Source organism: Vulpes vulpes, chromosome 5 (genome assembly GCF_048418805.1).
Source record: "Vulpes vulpes isolate BD-2025 chromosome 5, VulVul3, whole genome shotgun sequence".
In the NCBI taxonomy this organism is placed as follows: Eukaryota; Metazoa; Chordata; class Mammalia; order Carnivora; family Canidae; genus Vulpes; species Vulpes vulpes.
In genome coordinates this window covers 22,881,979-22,897,231 of record NC_132784.1, presented here as the reverse complement: position 1 = coordinate 22,897,231, position 15,253 = coordinate 22,881,979, and the positions used below count along the sequence as shown (strand labels likewise).

Genomic DNA, 15,253 nt, shown 5'->3' with positions numbered 1-15,253 from the left:
TGGAAATCTGAGGATCTCATTTTGAAAATCATCATCTGGGCTCCTGAGTGGCTCAGTCAGTTAAACGTCTGCTTTGGCTCAGCTCATGATCTCAGGATTCTGGGATCATAGTGCTCCTAACTCCATGAGGATCTTGCTTGTCCCTCATCCCCCTGCCTGCTGCTCCCCCTGCTTGCGCTCTCTCTCTCTCTCTCTCTCATAAATAAATAAAAGCTTAAAAAAAAAAAAAGAATTGCCTCTGGTCCACCTTCATCATTTGACAGATGAAAAAAGAGAAACTCAAAGAAGTTAACAAATTGCCTGAGGTCACCCAGTGAATCCGTCAGTGATGACAGGGCTAAGACCCGAATTCAGATTTCTTGAATGCTTCCTAAGTGGGATGGTGACTCTAACCAATCAAATATTATGTCTGAGCAGGTGCACAGGATGTATCTGGTAGAAATCTTTCAGCTTGTCTTCTTCCTTTCTTGGGATTCATTTCCCTGAGGAAGGCAATGTGTCTCCAGATGGCAGGGGTAACTATGGAATGAAGCCATGAGTTTTTTCTTTGGCCCATTTTCTTTCCAATTGACTATGATGTTTTGGCATGCTCTTAATACAGAATCTGTTAAATACTATCAGGGGAGCCAGAAAATTAGCTGCAAAGAGCTTTATGCCATTTTATAGCTTGAGGTATCTTAGTAATTATCTAGTCATACCCCTCATTTTACAAATAGTGAAACTCAGACACTAGTCTTCTCCAAGGTCATACAGAATTAAATTTCTCAACAGCCAAATTGATGTTATATCTATTATGCCTACCCTGAGAATAAATTGGGGTGATAATAAGAAAGTAGAAAAGGAAGTATCAAAACTTCCTTACCAAAAGAGAATGCAGTTTGTAAAAATCCCAAGCTAAATAACAAAAATATTATGGAAATTAAAGCACTAATTGAGAGCATAATAGTGAAAGTGACACTTTATATTCTTATAGCAAGCTTGAAAAGATAGATCATAATAAGGAATAGTATAAAAATAAATTCTTTAGGAACGTAATTCTATTATAGAAGGTATTAAAGACATAATAGGTAGCAGGTAAATTCATTTTTAAATGAAAGCGACATTTATTTAATAGATTTTTATGATTTCTCTCCAGTAATAGAGATCATATTAAATCTCATCCTATTAGCACAGATCCTCTATCCAATGAAAAAATCTGAATTACCTGGAGGACTTTTCTATATTCACTTGCCGTCCTGTCCTCCAAGCTAAAGTATGTGTCAAGGACAGTCATGTTTATGATGGAAAAAATCCTCAAAGGGTTTTATTTTGGCACCCCGCTGCCCTCCATATTGAAAGCATTGCAATAAAAGGCATTATCTGCTCATAACAACTCTACAGCTGAAAAGAAAGATGATAATGGTTATATAATTAAACCATTTTGGTCACTGCTTTAAATGTTTGGAACCAAATATCTCTCATCATTTTATTCAGTCATATTTTCTTCCTGCAGATATTAGCATTTAAAAAACTAATTCTAGCAATGCATGTTTCAGCATCTATTCTACAGGTAGCTTTTGTTCACAGGAAAATGAAGTTAAAGAAAAGTTAGAACATGATCTCAGGGTCTTGTAACTGATTCACTCAACAAGTATTTTCTATAAATAAACAAAGCATTCCATATGTACAACTGTACTGGAGGCTAGGAAAACATCATGAGAAATAATCCTGTTCTATTCCATATGATTACCTTATACCCATATAAGGAGAAACAAAGGGACCACCTATGACTCTTTAACTTTATCATCAGAGTCAGCAAGCATATATATATATTTTTTTCTGCATACATTTGAAAAACATGCCTCTAAGGGAAACATTGAATTACAGAGCAGAGAAAAAGTAGATTCTGTTTATTAAGTGTGTAAAAACAAAAGGAACGTGTGTACATTTATTCTTTTCAACAACACAAGGTAGGGAGTGACAGTCATGACCTCAGTTGCTAAGAGAAAGTGCTTAGGAATCAGAAGGGTTTTTGGATCCCCAACTCAATACATGGCATCCTGAGCAACTTGTGACATTCTGCACGCTATTCAGCTTCTGTGAACCTCAGTTTCCTATCAGTGAAATGACACAAATAATAGTCCTGGTTGGAATTTTTGCAAGAATTAAATGAGTAAATATATTAAGTGCCTAGCATATATCAAGTAATAAAAATGCCATTATTATTATTATCCTTTTAGGTTCAGTTCAGTCTTTGAGAAATTTTATCATCGTTTATTACCAATTCTATGGCATTTCTATGCCTTGCTACATCTTCTACGGAGAAAAGATCTTTATTATTTTCTGCCATGCAGCCTTAGGACATCTAATACCTGCATTTAGGAAGGAATGCATCCCGAGAGGAAAATGCATAAACATCTCTAGGAGAAGGATACTGTGTGATGATTTGATAGCAATAATCTCTTCCTTTTCAGCAGCATTCTTCTGTTTCCTTTCTTTCTACAGGGAATATAAGCCTGAGCCCTTTCCCAGCAGACATGTAGTGACCTTAATAGCATTCTTTCCTTGGGTTTCAGGCGCTGCGACCTGTGCAGTCGACATGTTCAGCTGCCAGGGCTCCCACGCGTGTGTACCACGACACTGGCTGTGTGATGGTGAAAGGGACTGTCCTAATGGAAGTGATGAGCTCTCCACAGCGGGCTGTGGTAGGACACGTGGGGCTCTGTGTGAAGGAAGGCAGACTCTTGCTTTTGCAGTACTCACCATATCACATTTTCTCTCACTTTCCCAATCCCTGGACTCATAAGTAGTATCAGAATTCATCAGGTGCCATGTGGTCACCATAATAGTCCAGCAACCCCTCTACCTAACTGCTGTTCAGAGTTTTTCAAAAATACTACCCATTTTAAAACCATTCTGATGAACCCAGATTCATCATTTCGCTTCTGAGGTTATGTAGCTTCCTGATGTGTGTGTGTGACTGTGGGAGATTTGTTATTTTTTTTCTAGAACCCCAACCCTACCCCCACAAAGGCTTTTAGATTGCCTATTACGGACACTCTATAAATGGCTGATGTGATCCCAAATAACTACTGATCAGAAGGTCAGTAAACACCTATTAGTCCTACGGAGAGGGTATTAACCCTTAGGTCAGGTAAAAATAGTATGGCTATAGCTGAATGAAGCCAGGGGATTGGGGGAACACCTTAGGAGGTCAGACAATTTATTAAGTCTCTGACTCTTGGTCACCTCAGGAAATTTTCACGGAATTGCTCAACAGTAAAAATTTAGATAAATTCCTTTGCTTGATCACGAGAATGAAGGAGCCGAGTATTTGAATGCAGGTCCCAAGGTCACATGGGGATCTATTGAGATGAGCAATTTGTCAGAAACAGTGCTGTGAATTCTGCTCATTAAAGTGAATTCTGCTAATTATCTCACCAAGGACCCGTCTTGAGGTCTTTACAACTATATTTGAAGCCATACCATAGGTGTGTGTGTATGCGGGTGTGCGTGTGTGGAGGTGGAAGGCGTAGTTAAGTGGAGAAGGAAGAACAAACTTTGAGGCAGGCCTATGAGCACAGAACTCATGCTATAGTAGAATGATTCACTTTGATCTTGAAACTGATTTGTGTGTCTGTAAAGGTCAATGGGGCTACTGAGGGCTACATAATAAAGGATTATGCCTCAATTCAGGGACCAGATGGTCCCAGTATACTGTTGCTATTGTAGCAAGTTAACACTCTGGGAGGCATATTAGCACTTTTGGAACACATGGGTGCTATTAAGTAAATTATGCTAAAATACAACAAATTGTACTCAAGTGACCTGAAAGCGTTAATGCTAAATAAGCCTCTGTTGCTTATGTTTCAAAAAAAAAAAAAAAAAGAATTCACGTATTAGAATTGGCATAATTCACTGGAGTTATATAAGCTGTCATACAGTTCAAAGTTAGAGGAGTTATTAGTAACTGCGTTTTACTTTTCTTATAATGGGCAGTTTTTAATGCGGCTCCTACGTGGCTTCCACATCATTTTTGAAGAGAAGTTTGTTGAAAATAAATTACACTTGATTAAACCCAAGGAATCCTTTTTGTTTTACTTAGTCTTGTCTCTATTTTAGTCATTATGGACTTGAAAGCAGAGATTTCCTTTTTTCAAGACAGGGAAGTCTGGGGGTAGGGAGCCAATAGGGCTTGTAAAAGAATAATTATGCCTTCAGTGACAGATGAAATATAGAAATGATACGAGGTCATCACAAAGAAATAATATACAAAAAACACTAGAAATGTCACTGAAGGATTTCAAGAAAAATAACGTTATTGAGTCATAAAGAACAAAGAGAAAAAAGAGAGGTGTTCTATGTAGAGGGAAGTGCCTATTAAGACATGGAAGGAGGTTAGAAGTCATGTAAATTTTTTCAAGTGCCCATTATATGTCAATTATTTTGGTAGGTGCTTTTATTTGCATTATTGAGTTCTCAAAGTATCTCAGTGAAATGTTTTTGAGGATCTGCCAAAAATAATTGTTACACAGATAGGAATTTAAGTAGCATCCTGGAATTTATTGAGTTCCTGAAATGAGCTGATCTGCTTCATATACCTTATCTAGTTCCTGCAAGAAGTTTATCAGATAGGTTTTATTATCCCCATTAAACAGATAAAGAAACAGATGCAGCAAGAAGGTAAATACCTTCCTCAGGATACAAATCATAAGTAGCAGAGTGACCCTTTGCAAAGCCTTCCCCTTTCTAGTATCTTGTAATGCCATGTTTCAGAGTCCTTTTTTATTTAAAACTGAGATATAATTGGCATATAGCATTGTATTAGTTTTAGGTGTACAACATAATGATTTGGTATATGCAATATTGTGCACTGATTAGCACAATAAGTTTAGTTAACATCCATTATATAGAAGATTTTTTTTACATTCAAAATACCCCAAACCTTGAGTCCTACCATAGCATCTATCCATTAAACAAGACAAGGTAATTGAAAATGATCTCTTCAAACCACTGTGCTTCTATGCATATTGTTCTGTGCATATTAACATTAATTCACTCTGCACAAGTTACCAGCTTTTGAACTTTTGCTGAAAGTTATTGGACTTTTTGGTCAACCGTTCTCCCCCTTGGTTTGGACCTTTGCTACAGCACTATTGTCGTGGCTCAGGATTCCGAAAGAATCGATATTCCATTTTGTGGATAGATATCCCTAATTTGATGTGGTGCTTAATGCTTGGGCTTATCACACCATAGATCTTAATTTAACCGAGAAGTTTTATTTTCATCTTAGAGACAATAACTTTCTTAGCTCTTTTGATGCTTTCTTTTCACTTCATCATAAGCAATAGTGCTTGGTAGTCTTTTCAGTTCCATTTTTCACAAGGAAGCAAGGTTTCAATTTTTTTTATCACTTTACTAATATTAGTAAAGGAATGAGGAGAGAAAAAAATCCAGCCGCATTATTACAGTTGAGTGTCTTTTTTTTTTTTTAATCACATGTGAATGTTTGAATTCATCCCTCAGCAAACTTACAGATTGCTAAATGTCCTGAAATTTTAGGGTCACTCTGGAATTGTTGAATATATTAATACTGAAACTTTGAATTACATTAATATATTTGGTATATGTTAATATATATTAGGAATTTATATGTAGTTGATATATATTATGAATAGAATATTGAGCAAACTTTTCTTTTTCTAAATAACTATGAATTATTGAGTATAATAACATACATTCCCCAAACTCCTCACATGGGGAAAAGTAAAATAGGGACTCATCTAACTTCATTCTTTGTGATATCTTTCTTAGCTCCCAATAATACATGTGATGAAAATGCTTTCATGTGTCATAATAAAGTGTGCATCCCCAAGCAATTTGTTTGTGACCATGATGATGACTGTGGAGATGGCTCAGATGAGTCACAGCAGTGTGGTAAGCATATCCAAACTTTTCATGGAAGAGATTCTCTGGCTAAATAATAGTCTTTTAGGATGACTCAGGAAATAAATAAATGACAAAAACAACACATTTCTTAGTGTCACAAAGGGCATGTAAGCTCAGTTACCCATAGTAGTACCTCAATAACCTCTTTAAACTCTAATGCATAATTATACATTGATTTGGAGATCATGTCTACATATAATATGTTCTTATTAGGAAGCACATGGGGGAAATAGTTATAAAATGTATTTTGGTTGAAAAACAATATATGGCTAGCTAATTCAGTCTTATAGCCAAATCAAGTATTTGAATGAAGAAAAAATAGAATTCACAATTATCAGAGAAACTGTATAATTAACATTCTTCTTTCACCTTATCTTCTTACATGTGTGCTTATTTCTTAAAATTTAATATTATTGTGACATTTATCTTGTCATCGCATATATATTTATCTGACCATCACATATATAATGTATATATAGATACAAATGTAGCTTTTGTAGTGAAAATCATGAAAAGTTCTTACGTGAAATTGAAATTTTACACAAACCTAGTATTTTTGTAAAAAACAAAAACTTAAATGTGTACATGAATAAATATAAGATGAAAAGCCATAAAATCCACATATAATCACGAAAGACAGTAGATTTAGTGCCCTCCTTTGTTCTCCTTGTGTTGTGTCTATAGTCTTGGTCTTTGAGAGCAATCTCTTTGAAATCAGCGAATCCCAGTTTTTACGATCTTTTCACAATTAAGTCATGGATTCGATGTGATATTTTAAAAGGTGCATCATACCTTGAGATGTAAATTTGAAGTAGAGTTATGTCTGATTGAGTATCTTCCCTCTGCTAGATACTTACGCAGTTGATATGGAAATGAATGAGACATATCCTAGAAGAAATTGCAGACAAACAGGAAAATCAGAAATACATGCTAGAATAATAGCACACGTTGTCAGATGTGACTAAGAATCACAATACATGGGATCAGAGCTGAGAGAATAAGTTTTGAAGCACTATGGGACGCCTGGGTGGCTCAGCAGTTGAGCACCTACCTTCGGCCCAGGGTGTAATCCCGGAATTTGGGATGAGTCCCACATCAGGCACCTTGCAGGGAGCCTGCTTCTCCCTCTGCCTGTGTCTCTGCCTCTCTCTCTCTGTGTCTCTCATGAATAAACAAATAAAGTCTTTAAAAAAATTATTAAAATTTTTTTTGAAGCACTAAAGAATAGTAGCAGAGAGAATGTTAGAGAAAGTCATGTGTAGATGGTAGATAAAATAACACAGTGGTTAAAATCACGGACTTGGAGCCAGATGGCCTGGGTCTAGATCCTGGCTTGGACACCTAGTATCTGTATGACCTTTGAAGTTATTTCACATTTCTGCACCTCAATTCCTCATCTGTAAAAAAATAAAAGACAACATTGTTTAACTCTTACGGCTGTTGAGAGAATTAAATTAGTTACTATTTGTCAAGTCCTTAGAATAGTTCTGGATACATAGAAAGTTCTATTTATATTTCCAAATGGCTACATATTGACATAGTTGAAGAATAATAGTCTTTTGTGAGGTAAATTGAAATTAGAAAGTTGAAACTGGATCCGAAGAAGTCTGAAATATAATGTTAAAGAATTTGTGTTTAATTATTTTGGCTCTCAGTTGACAGCGCACATTTGAAATGGGAATGCCACAGTCAAAATATGTTTCAGAATCATCTTTTTCAGCAGAGTGGATGAAATATTGCCTTGGGACAGGGGAGCCGTTAGGTGGAAAGTAAGCTAGCTAGAAGATAATTGCAATAGTTCTGGTGATTAATGATGTGATGATAAACCAGGACAGAAATGGTGGAATGGAAAGAACAGTATGGGTCAGGATTCATTTACAGTCCTATATGGAGGATAAAGGAGAATTTCTAGCTTGGATGACTTGGTGGATGGTGTTACCATCATTAATGGGCTTTGGAACATAGGTGGTTAAGGGCCAAGTTTTCCTGGTGTAGGAGAAGAGAAATGTAAAAAAAAATAATAATAATAATTAATTTTGGATGTTTTGAATATGAAGTGTTAATCAGACAATAACATGAAGCTATAGAGTGAGTGTTTGAAAATTTAGTTCCAGAGGTCACCAGTATGATTTCTGCAAATATAATTAGTTTGCTGGCCATCGGCATAAAGCTGATATTCAAAATATGACAAAAATAGAAAACAGCCAACACTGCAGAAAGGAAAAGAGGAAAACAATAGGCTAAAGATTGAAGTTAGGGCTTCGCCTGCAATATTTTAGGATGGAAGAGGAGAGGACTTCATACAGAAAGAAGGATACAAGGAAACAGCCAAAATAAGACAACGTCATGGGGAATAGATTGTAAATATTAAACCAGGAAATTATTTACAAGATAGTATTCTCAACAATATCAAATGCTGCAGGAAAGTGAAATATATAAGAGTGTGATGCACCCTTGAATTTGACACTTGTCCCTTTGTATTTGCTGGCTTCAAGAGGATTTTAAGAAGGTAGATATTGTAGAAATGGGTTGAATGAATGGAGGCTGAACTGGAGATAAGTAAGGGAATGCTGGGTAGAATGGTAGGTAAGAGGATAATGTGTACATAAGAGTTATGTGGATGGATTATTTTTTTAAATATTTTTATTTTTATTTATTTGAGAGAGAAAGAGAGAGAGTGTGAGTGAGCAGAGGGAAGGGAAGAGTGAAAAAATCCTCAGACTCCCCACTGAGCACGGAGCTCTACTGAGGACTTGATCCCAGGACCCCGAGATCATGACCTGAGCCTAAATCAAGCATCAGTTGCTTAACTGTCTGAGCCACCCAGGCTTCCCTGATGGATTTTTATTGTCACTGGGCTGGGAGAGACTTGAATGTAATGTATATATTGACCAAGGAGAATGAACTAGTGAAGAGGGCAAGGGTGGAAGAAAGCGCAGGGAAACTAAAATTGTTTCTAAACTCTGCAGTTTGCCATTCAGTACGACAAACCTTTCAATTGTATTATCATTGTTGAAATATTTTTCTATTGGAATTTTGTTTATTTGTTAACAAACATACAGATCTTATTTCCTATCTTCAAAAGTAAAATATATACCAGGTTTACCAGAAAGTTTCTAATAGCAATGACAGTTTTCATTGTTAAGAGACTTAGGAAAAATTCAATCTAAAACTCATAATAGTCAAAATCAAATGAGTTTTACTTATAAATAGGCATAGATATGAACATTAAAAATTGACGGGCTGATACTCTGATTTGAATAAAGCTTTTTAGTGCCTCTAAGTATCAATATATAGGATAATTACAATAGTTGTGTGCTTATTGCTTTATAAATTGACTTTAAAAAATTTTTTTAACAATGTCTTTAAACTTCCAAATGCTGCTTCCCAAACATAAACATGGCATTATGGCTTCTGAGAATTATCATTGTAACTCGGAATCACTTCATCCATATGTTCTGGTACTATACCTAATCAAGCTTAGTCTTGAAAAAACATTAATAGCTTTATTCTTGTTCCATTCAAAGGAAAATCTTAAGGACATAGACCATAGGTGAATAGAGACAGTATCGTTGAGTATTGCATTTTTGTTTCCTCACCTAGAAACAATAAGATTGCCTTGTTTTTTATTTTCTTTCCTGGACCTTAACCCCACTTCTTAACCACAAATATCTCTTGCAAGTATGACCACTGTCCCAAAAAAGAATAAGAAACATTTCCTATAGAAGACATAGATAGGTCCCATGGTTAACTAGGTATGGTGTACGTTAGGGAATGCAGATTTAATATTTGTCATATAATTAGAATGTTACTTTCTTTGTCTCTAGGATACCGAGAGTGTACTGCAGAAGAATTTAGTTGTGCTGATGGACGATGTCTCTTAAATACTCAATGGCAGTGTGATGGGGACTTTGACTGCCCTGACCATTCTGATGAAGCACCTTTAAACCCAAAGTGCAAAAGTGCAGGTACAGAAGATATATAATATTGTGCTTATTCCAAAATTTGCTTTTCAATGGCAAAACTGTGACTCTGATTTTCAGTTCAGTCTAGTATGATATTCAATGAAAATAAATGCAAATAATTAAGCATGTGATGTTTCAAGTGATACCATGGAGGATCTTAGCAATCAACTATGTTGTCAAGCTAGTTTTAGAAATTTAAATCTGTGCTAAAATATGAAGATTTGAGGCAACACACCAAACGGATCCATTACCCTGACCCCTTTCAAAAAATCATTTTTTCTTAATATGTGATTTTATGTGAAAACAGTTTCCTTATTTGGACCTATTTGAAAGCTCAAACAAAGTAAGTTGAGATTTACCAAGAGAAGGTCTGTATTAATGATGCTTAACCAAAATAAAGTAAACTGCATATCATTTGAACAGAAATATATACATAGCCAAACTTGGACTATTTTTCATTTCACTATTCCAAAGACCAAATACATAATCATATATTTAAAATAAACCCAATTACTTTTTCTCATGTACTTTACATGCTAATAGGCTTTCTTTTTATCATGTATGATAATGAACAATGTTCCAGTCATCAGGTTATGAGTAGCTCCAAAACCTAAACTCTTTTCCATAGCTATATTTGGAACAACTATTATTCACCACAAATGTCCTTTTTATGCCCTGACTTAAAAGTGTCAATGTTATATTTCCACGAAGAAAAAGAATCTAGGAATATCTACCTATTCTAGATTCTTAATTTTTAGTGACATATAATTTCTCAGAGACCTGTGGCTTGAAGGGAAATGTCAAACTCTCATTATACTTTTGAATCAATTCTTCACAATATAGGTGAAGACAGAAAGACTTCATTAATTTGACTATAGGTGCTTATTTTGATTGCTAATGTTCATGGCAAAGAAAGATTTTCAGTAAGTGTTGAACATGAAAGTACAGTTTGCCCTTGTTTTTTTTTTTTAATGTTTTGTGTATAAAATACTACACTACATATAGAGGATTTTATATGTATATAAATTTTACTATAATTTTTGACAGATAAGTTATCATACGTGTGAATGTTTTCAGCAATTGTAGTATAAAGCAATGGCATGCCCTTTATGTTCCATTTGTTTTATTTTCTTTTTCCAGAACAGTCATGCAACAGTTCATTTTTTATGTGCGAAAATGGCAGGTGCATTCCCAGTGGAAGTCTTTGTGACAATAAGGATGACTGTGGCGATGGCTCAGATGAGAGAAACTGCCATATAAATGAATGTTTGAGTAAGAAAGTCAGTGGATGTTCTCAAGATTGTCAGGACCTTCCAGTCAGTTACAAGGTAGGGTCTCATCAAAAATAGAAAATCACATGATACATTGGAATTTGAGATAATGAATACTATTCAATCCAAAGAGCTGTAGAACTTAAAATGCATCATAGTATTTTCTGGTAAAAGTATTTAAATGAGGAGTATCTATATAAGCCACTCATTATAATCATGTGGCATAAAAATCGTAAAAATGTACTCAGAAAGACAAAAATGCCAAAGTGATTTTCAATATATGTTGAACATAAAGAGAAAAAAAAAAAAGGCAAGAAAAACCCAGTGTTTAGAGAGATCCTGCCATGTTAACAGCACATAAATATGTATGCAACTGTTGAGTTCCCATTTCTTCCCTCGTTCTTCCTCCCATCTTTGAAGTGAAATGGGCTAATCATTTATTTACTGCAACACTGGATAATACAGTACTTTTCATGTACACAGGAAGAAAAAAAATAGAACGCATGAATTATTAGGACCGAGTGCAGGTACACTAAAAATAAATCACCCCTAATATCCTAATTGGTTTTGTTAGCACCGTTTTCCTGAAGAGCGTGATTCACTGACAAAATTGATTGACAGAAATAGCTTTTGAAAACATTTCTGTTTGATTCATGTTGAATAGAGGATGCAAATGAGCATGATATTAAAATTAAAGCTCTGCATTAGGTTAAAATTGATGATGTAAGTGTGGGAAAATCTCAGGAAGAGCGATTCATTTGAAAGTCAGTGTTTTTAACAGAGCGATAGCTCTGTATGAATCAGCAATAGGGCATGCTCCTACAAAACACAGAGACGGTCTTATGCCAGTTAAGATCATTACAGAGGTTAGATTTTTATTATACTGAGTTCTGCACTGGTCAGAACACATCTGGGGTACTATGTGCATTAATGAACATGGTATTTTAAGAGGAATTTGGACAAATTGTAGTGTATATACATTTGTACATCCCAAAGCATTAGGATTCCATGTGCCAGACATGTACCTTCGGAAGGAGTTTTTCCTGGAGCAAAGATGGCTTATTAGCTGTGTTCAAACATATGAAGCCCTGGATTAGGGAGCAGACCTAGTCTGAGTTGTTTCAAAGGTTGGGATTATGAGTTGGGAAGCAGACTGTTCAATATGAGGAAAAGTACTCTACAGTACTATCTTTACATTGGAATGAGCTGCCTCATTTCTCACTACTAAAGGGGTTAAATTGTAGCTAAGTAACTTTCTTTAAAGCATGCTAGAGAAAATACATGTGTATTGCAGAGATGTGGTACCTTTTTCCCTGCCAACATTGACATTCTATGACAAGCCATTTCTATCTAATGGTAAATTTAGCCAAATAACCACTTTGCCATTTGTAATCTTTGGATTTCTAGTATTTTGATTAATTTAGCTACATTGATAGGATTTTATTGCATGTAGATGTAACCAGAGAACTACAATAATCATTCCACCCCGTGCAAAAACAGAGATTAAAAACTTAAATATTAAAAAAGGTGTATTTGTTTAAGACATAGTGCAAATACTATATTAAGAAGAGTTGGTTAAATTTACAGGCTTAAAACACAAGCATTGTGTTGTAGGTAAAATGAAACAAGATAAATGAGCCAAAATAAGTCTTAATGAGATGAATATGTATCAAATAATTAATTTTGGCAGTAAATATTTTGAAACCCAATGAAGCAGAAAAAATATCATCAGTGACTTCTGCACAATCAATAGACATGTGTTTCCTGAAAAATCAGAGCATGTGTCATGGAATTGTTACAGATAATTAGTTAAAATTTCAACTCATAGTTTATAAATAGTTCTTTAGTTCTGTCTATATAATATATACATTCTGTATTTCTATGTATCTACAGAATCTCTATATCATAGAATCAGTATCTATCTATATAAAAACTTAAATTTCAAAGTAGTTCTCCTTGTGTTTATCCTGAATGTGTTTAAATCTAGAATAACAATCTTGGAGAAATCTAAAAATTATAGAATATCAGATGGTCACTTTTTGACATAACATTCAAAACGAGGCTTAATATTTTTTAAATGCCTGCATATGGGGTGCCTGGGTGGCTCAGTCAGTTAAGAATTCAAGTCATGACCTCAGGGTCCTAGGATGGAACACCCCCCCACCGTGAGACTCTGCTCAGCGGGGAGTCTGCTCAATGATTCTATTTTCTCTCTCCCTCTCCTTCTGCTCCTATCCCATTCATTCTCTCTCTCTCTCTCTCTGTCTCTCTCTCTCTCTAAAATAAATAAATAAAGCCTTAAAAATAAAAATGAAAAAATAAAATAAAATGCCTGCATATAAGTACTTAGTGCTCAGAAATGCCATGTTTAAAAAACTGCTTTATAGTAGAAATAGGCATCATCCTGAGTGCCATGTTAAATCTATTTTAATTACTTTATAAGATCTCTCATATAGAAATACTTATTGATAATTTTTAAAAATTAGTGTTTTCACCTTGACTTTTCAAAAGGAGTCATAGAATGAAGGAGAATTCTAGTTAAAATAGACAACATATTTAATCATTCATAAGTCTATGTATATGATACCTGAAAGAATTCAATAGGGTTCTTGAATATGTACACATGTCAAAACTAATTAATAAAATAAAGCATCTATTGGGGAAACAAAAGAGATATAAAAATTCAAGCAGCTGAGACTAGAATCATAAATGAGAGTTTTAAATAAAGTTTCAAAGCAAATATTTTACATACTGTGTTGAGATTATACACACACACACTTATATTTATATTAATGATAATTTATTGATAGGAAATTTAATAAAAAGACTTATCTACAATAAAAAGCTTCTATATTTTTGGAAAATAAAGTTTATGAGTTTTTCTCTTCTATTGAATGGGGAAAACCATCCAGTAACCTATTTCTCATTACAATATCTGCAGAACATGACATGAAATCCTCCTCCAAATTCTGCAATAAAATTAAAATTGCTTACAAAAGCAAAATTTAGACCTTATGGGCTGTGAACAATTTGCACGTTTGTTGTAAAACAAATACAATGTATCTAACTATTCAAAAGGGAGCAATAACATTTACTAAAGCAAGGATCTTATTTTGATGGGAAGGATAATTTACCATATAAAAACAAATGTACTTCTGGGAGAGAAATAAGTTTTAATGTATATATTAGAAATAAAATAACATTTGTCAAATATCACTTTAAAAGCTTCAAAGAAACTTATTTGAATGTAATAGGAAAAGTATGGATAGCTGTAATTCTGATAGCTGTTTGACACTATATAAAAATTAATACAAACCAGGAAAATTTGAAGTAGTTCTCAAAGATGAGAAAAATTAAGATGATATTGAATATATATAAATCTCACTTTCATAAAAAATGTTTTTCTTTGTAAATGAAGGTGAGAGTTTTTAAAACTTATTTTCTATTAAATATAGATGAATCTTTGAAGATGCAAATGATTATTAGTTTCTTTCATTCAATTTATGAAAATTAGGCTAGTGGAATTTCCCATTGATACCTTTGGGTAATCTGGGAGCAAATATGTTTCTGTTAAAACAAGATTAGAGGTGCCTGGGTGGCTCATTTGGTTGAGTGTCTGCCTTCAGCTCAGATCATGATCCCAGCATCCTAGGATCAAGCCCTGTGTCAGGCTCTTCCTGCTTGGTGGTGAGCCTGCTTCTCCCTCCCCCTGCTTGTGTGTGCTGTGCTATGTCTCTCTCCCCCTCTTCAAATAAATAAATCTAAAAAAAAAATTCTCTTTCAATAAACAATTTCTTAAAAAGTTACTGATAACCTTAGACATACTAATTTCATCTGTTTATAGAAATGTGTATATTACATTTGGTAGCTTTTACCAATTCTACCTTACAAATTGATTTTCCATAAATGTGTTTTCATCTAAGCCGTCTCTTTGCTATAATAGTTCGATAAACCTGACATTAGCCATTCAAAATCATTTTCAGAAATCCCATTAAAACTGGGACACTGTTTATTTCCTTTTCTAATACTCTTTGAGAGGAACCCAGTACATTCTATTAAAAATCCTTTCACTTGTCCTAATGAGCCCCT

General features: G+C 34.4%; 1 protein-coding gene across 1 annotated transcript in view; it reads left to right on the top strand.

The window, feature by feature from the left end:
• The window catches only part of LRP1B (LDL receptor related protein 1B), a 1,812,620-nt gene that overhangs the window by 1,563,262 nt on the left and 234,105 nt on the right, over window positions 1-15,253 (top strand). The window contains exons 52-55 of the mRNA XM_072757648.1: window positions 2,556-2,684; window positions 5,794-5,916; window positions 9,756-9,896; window positions 11,034-11,221. Of these exons, the coding sequence (XP_072613749.1) occupies window positions 2,556-2,684; window positions 5,794-5,916; window positions 9,756-9,896; window positions 11,034-11,221 (581 nt within the window). The remainder of the gene's footprint in view (window positions 1-2,555; window positions 2,685-5,793; window positions 5,917-9,755; window positions 9,897-11,033; window positions 11,222-15,253) is intronic.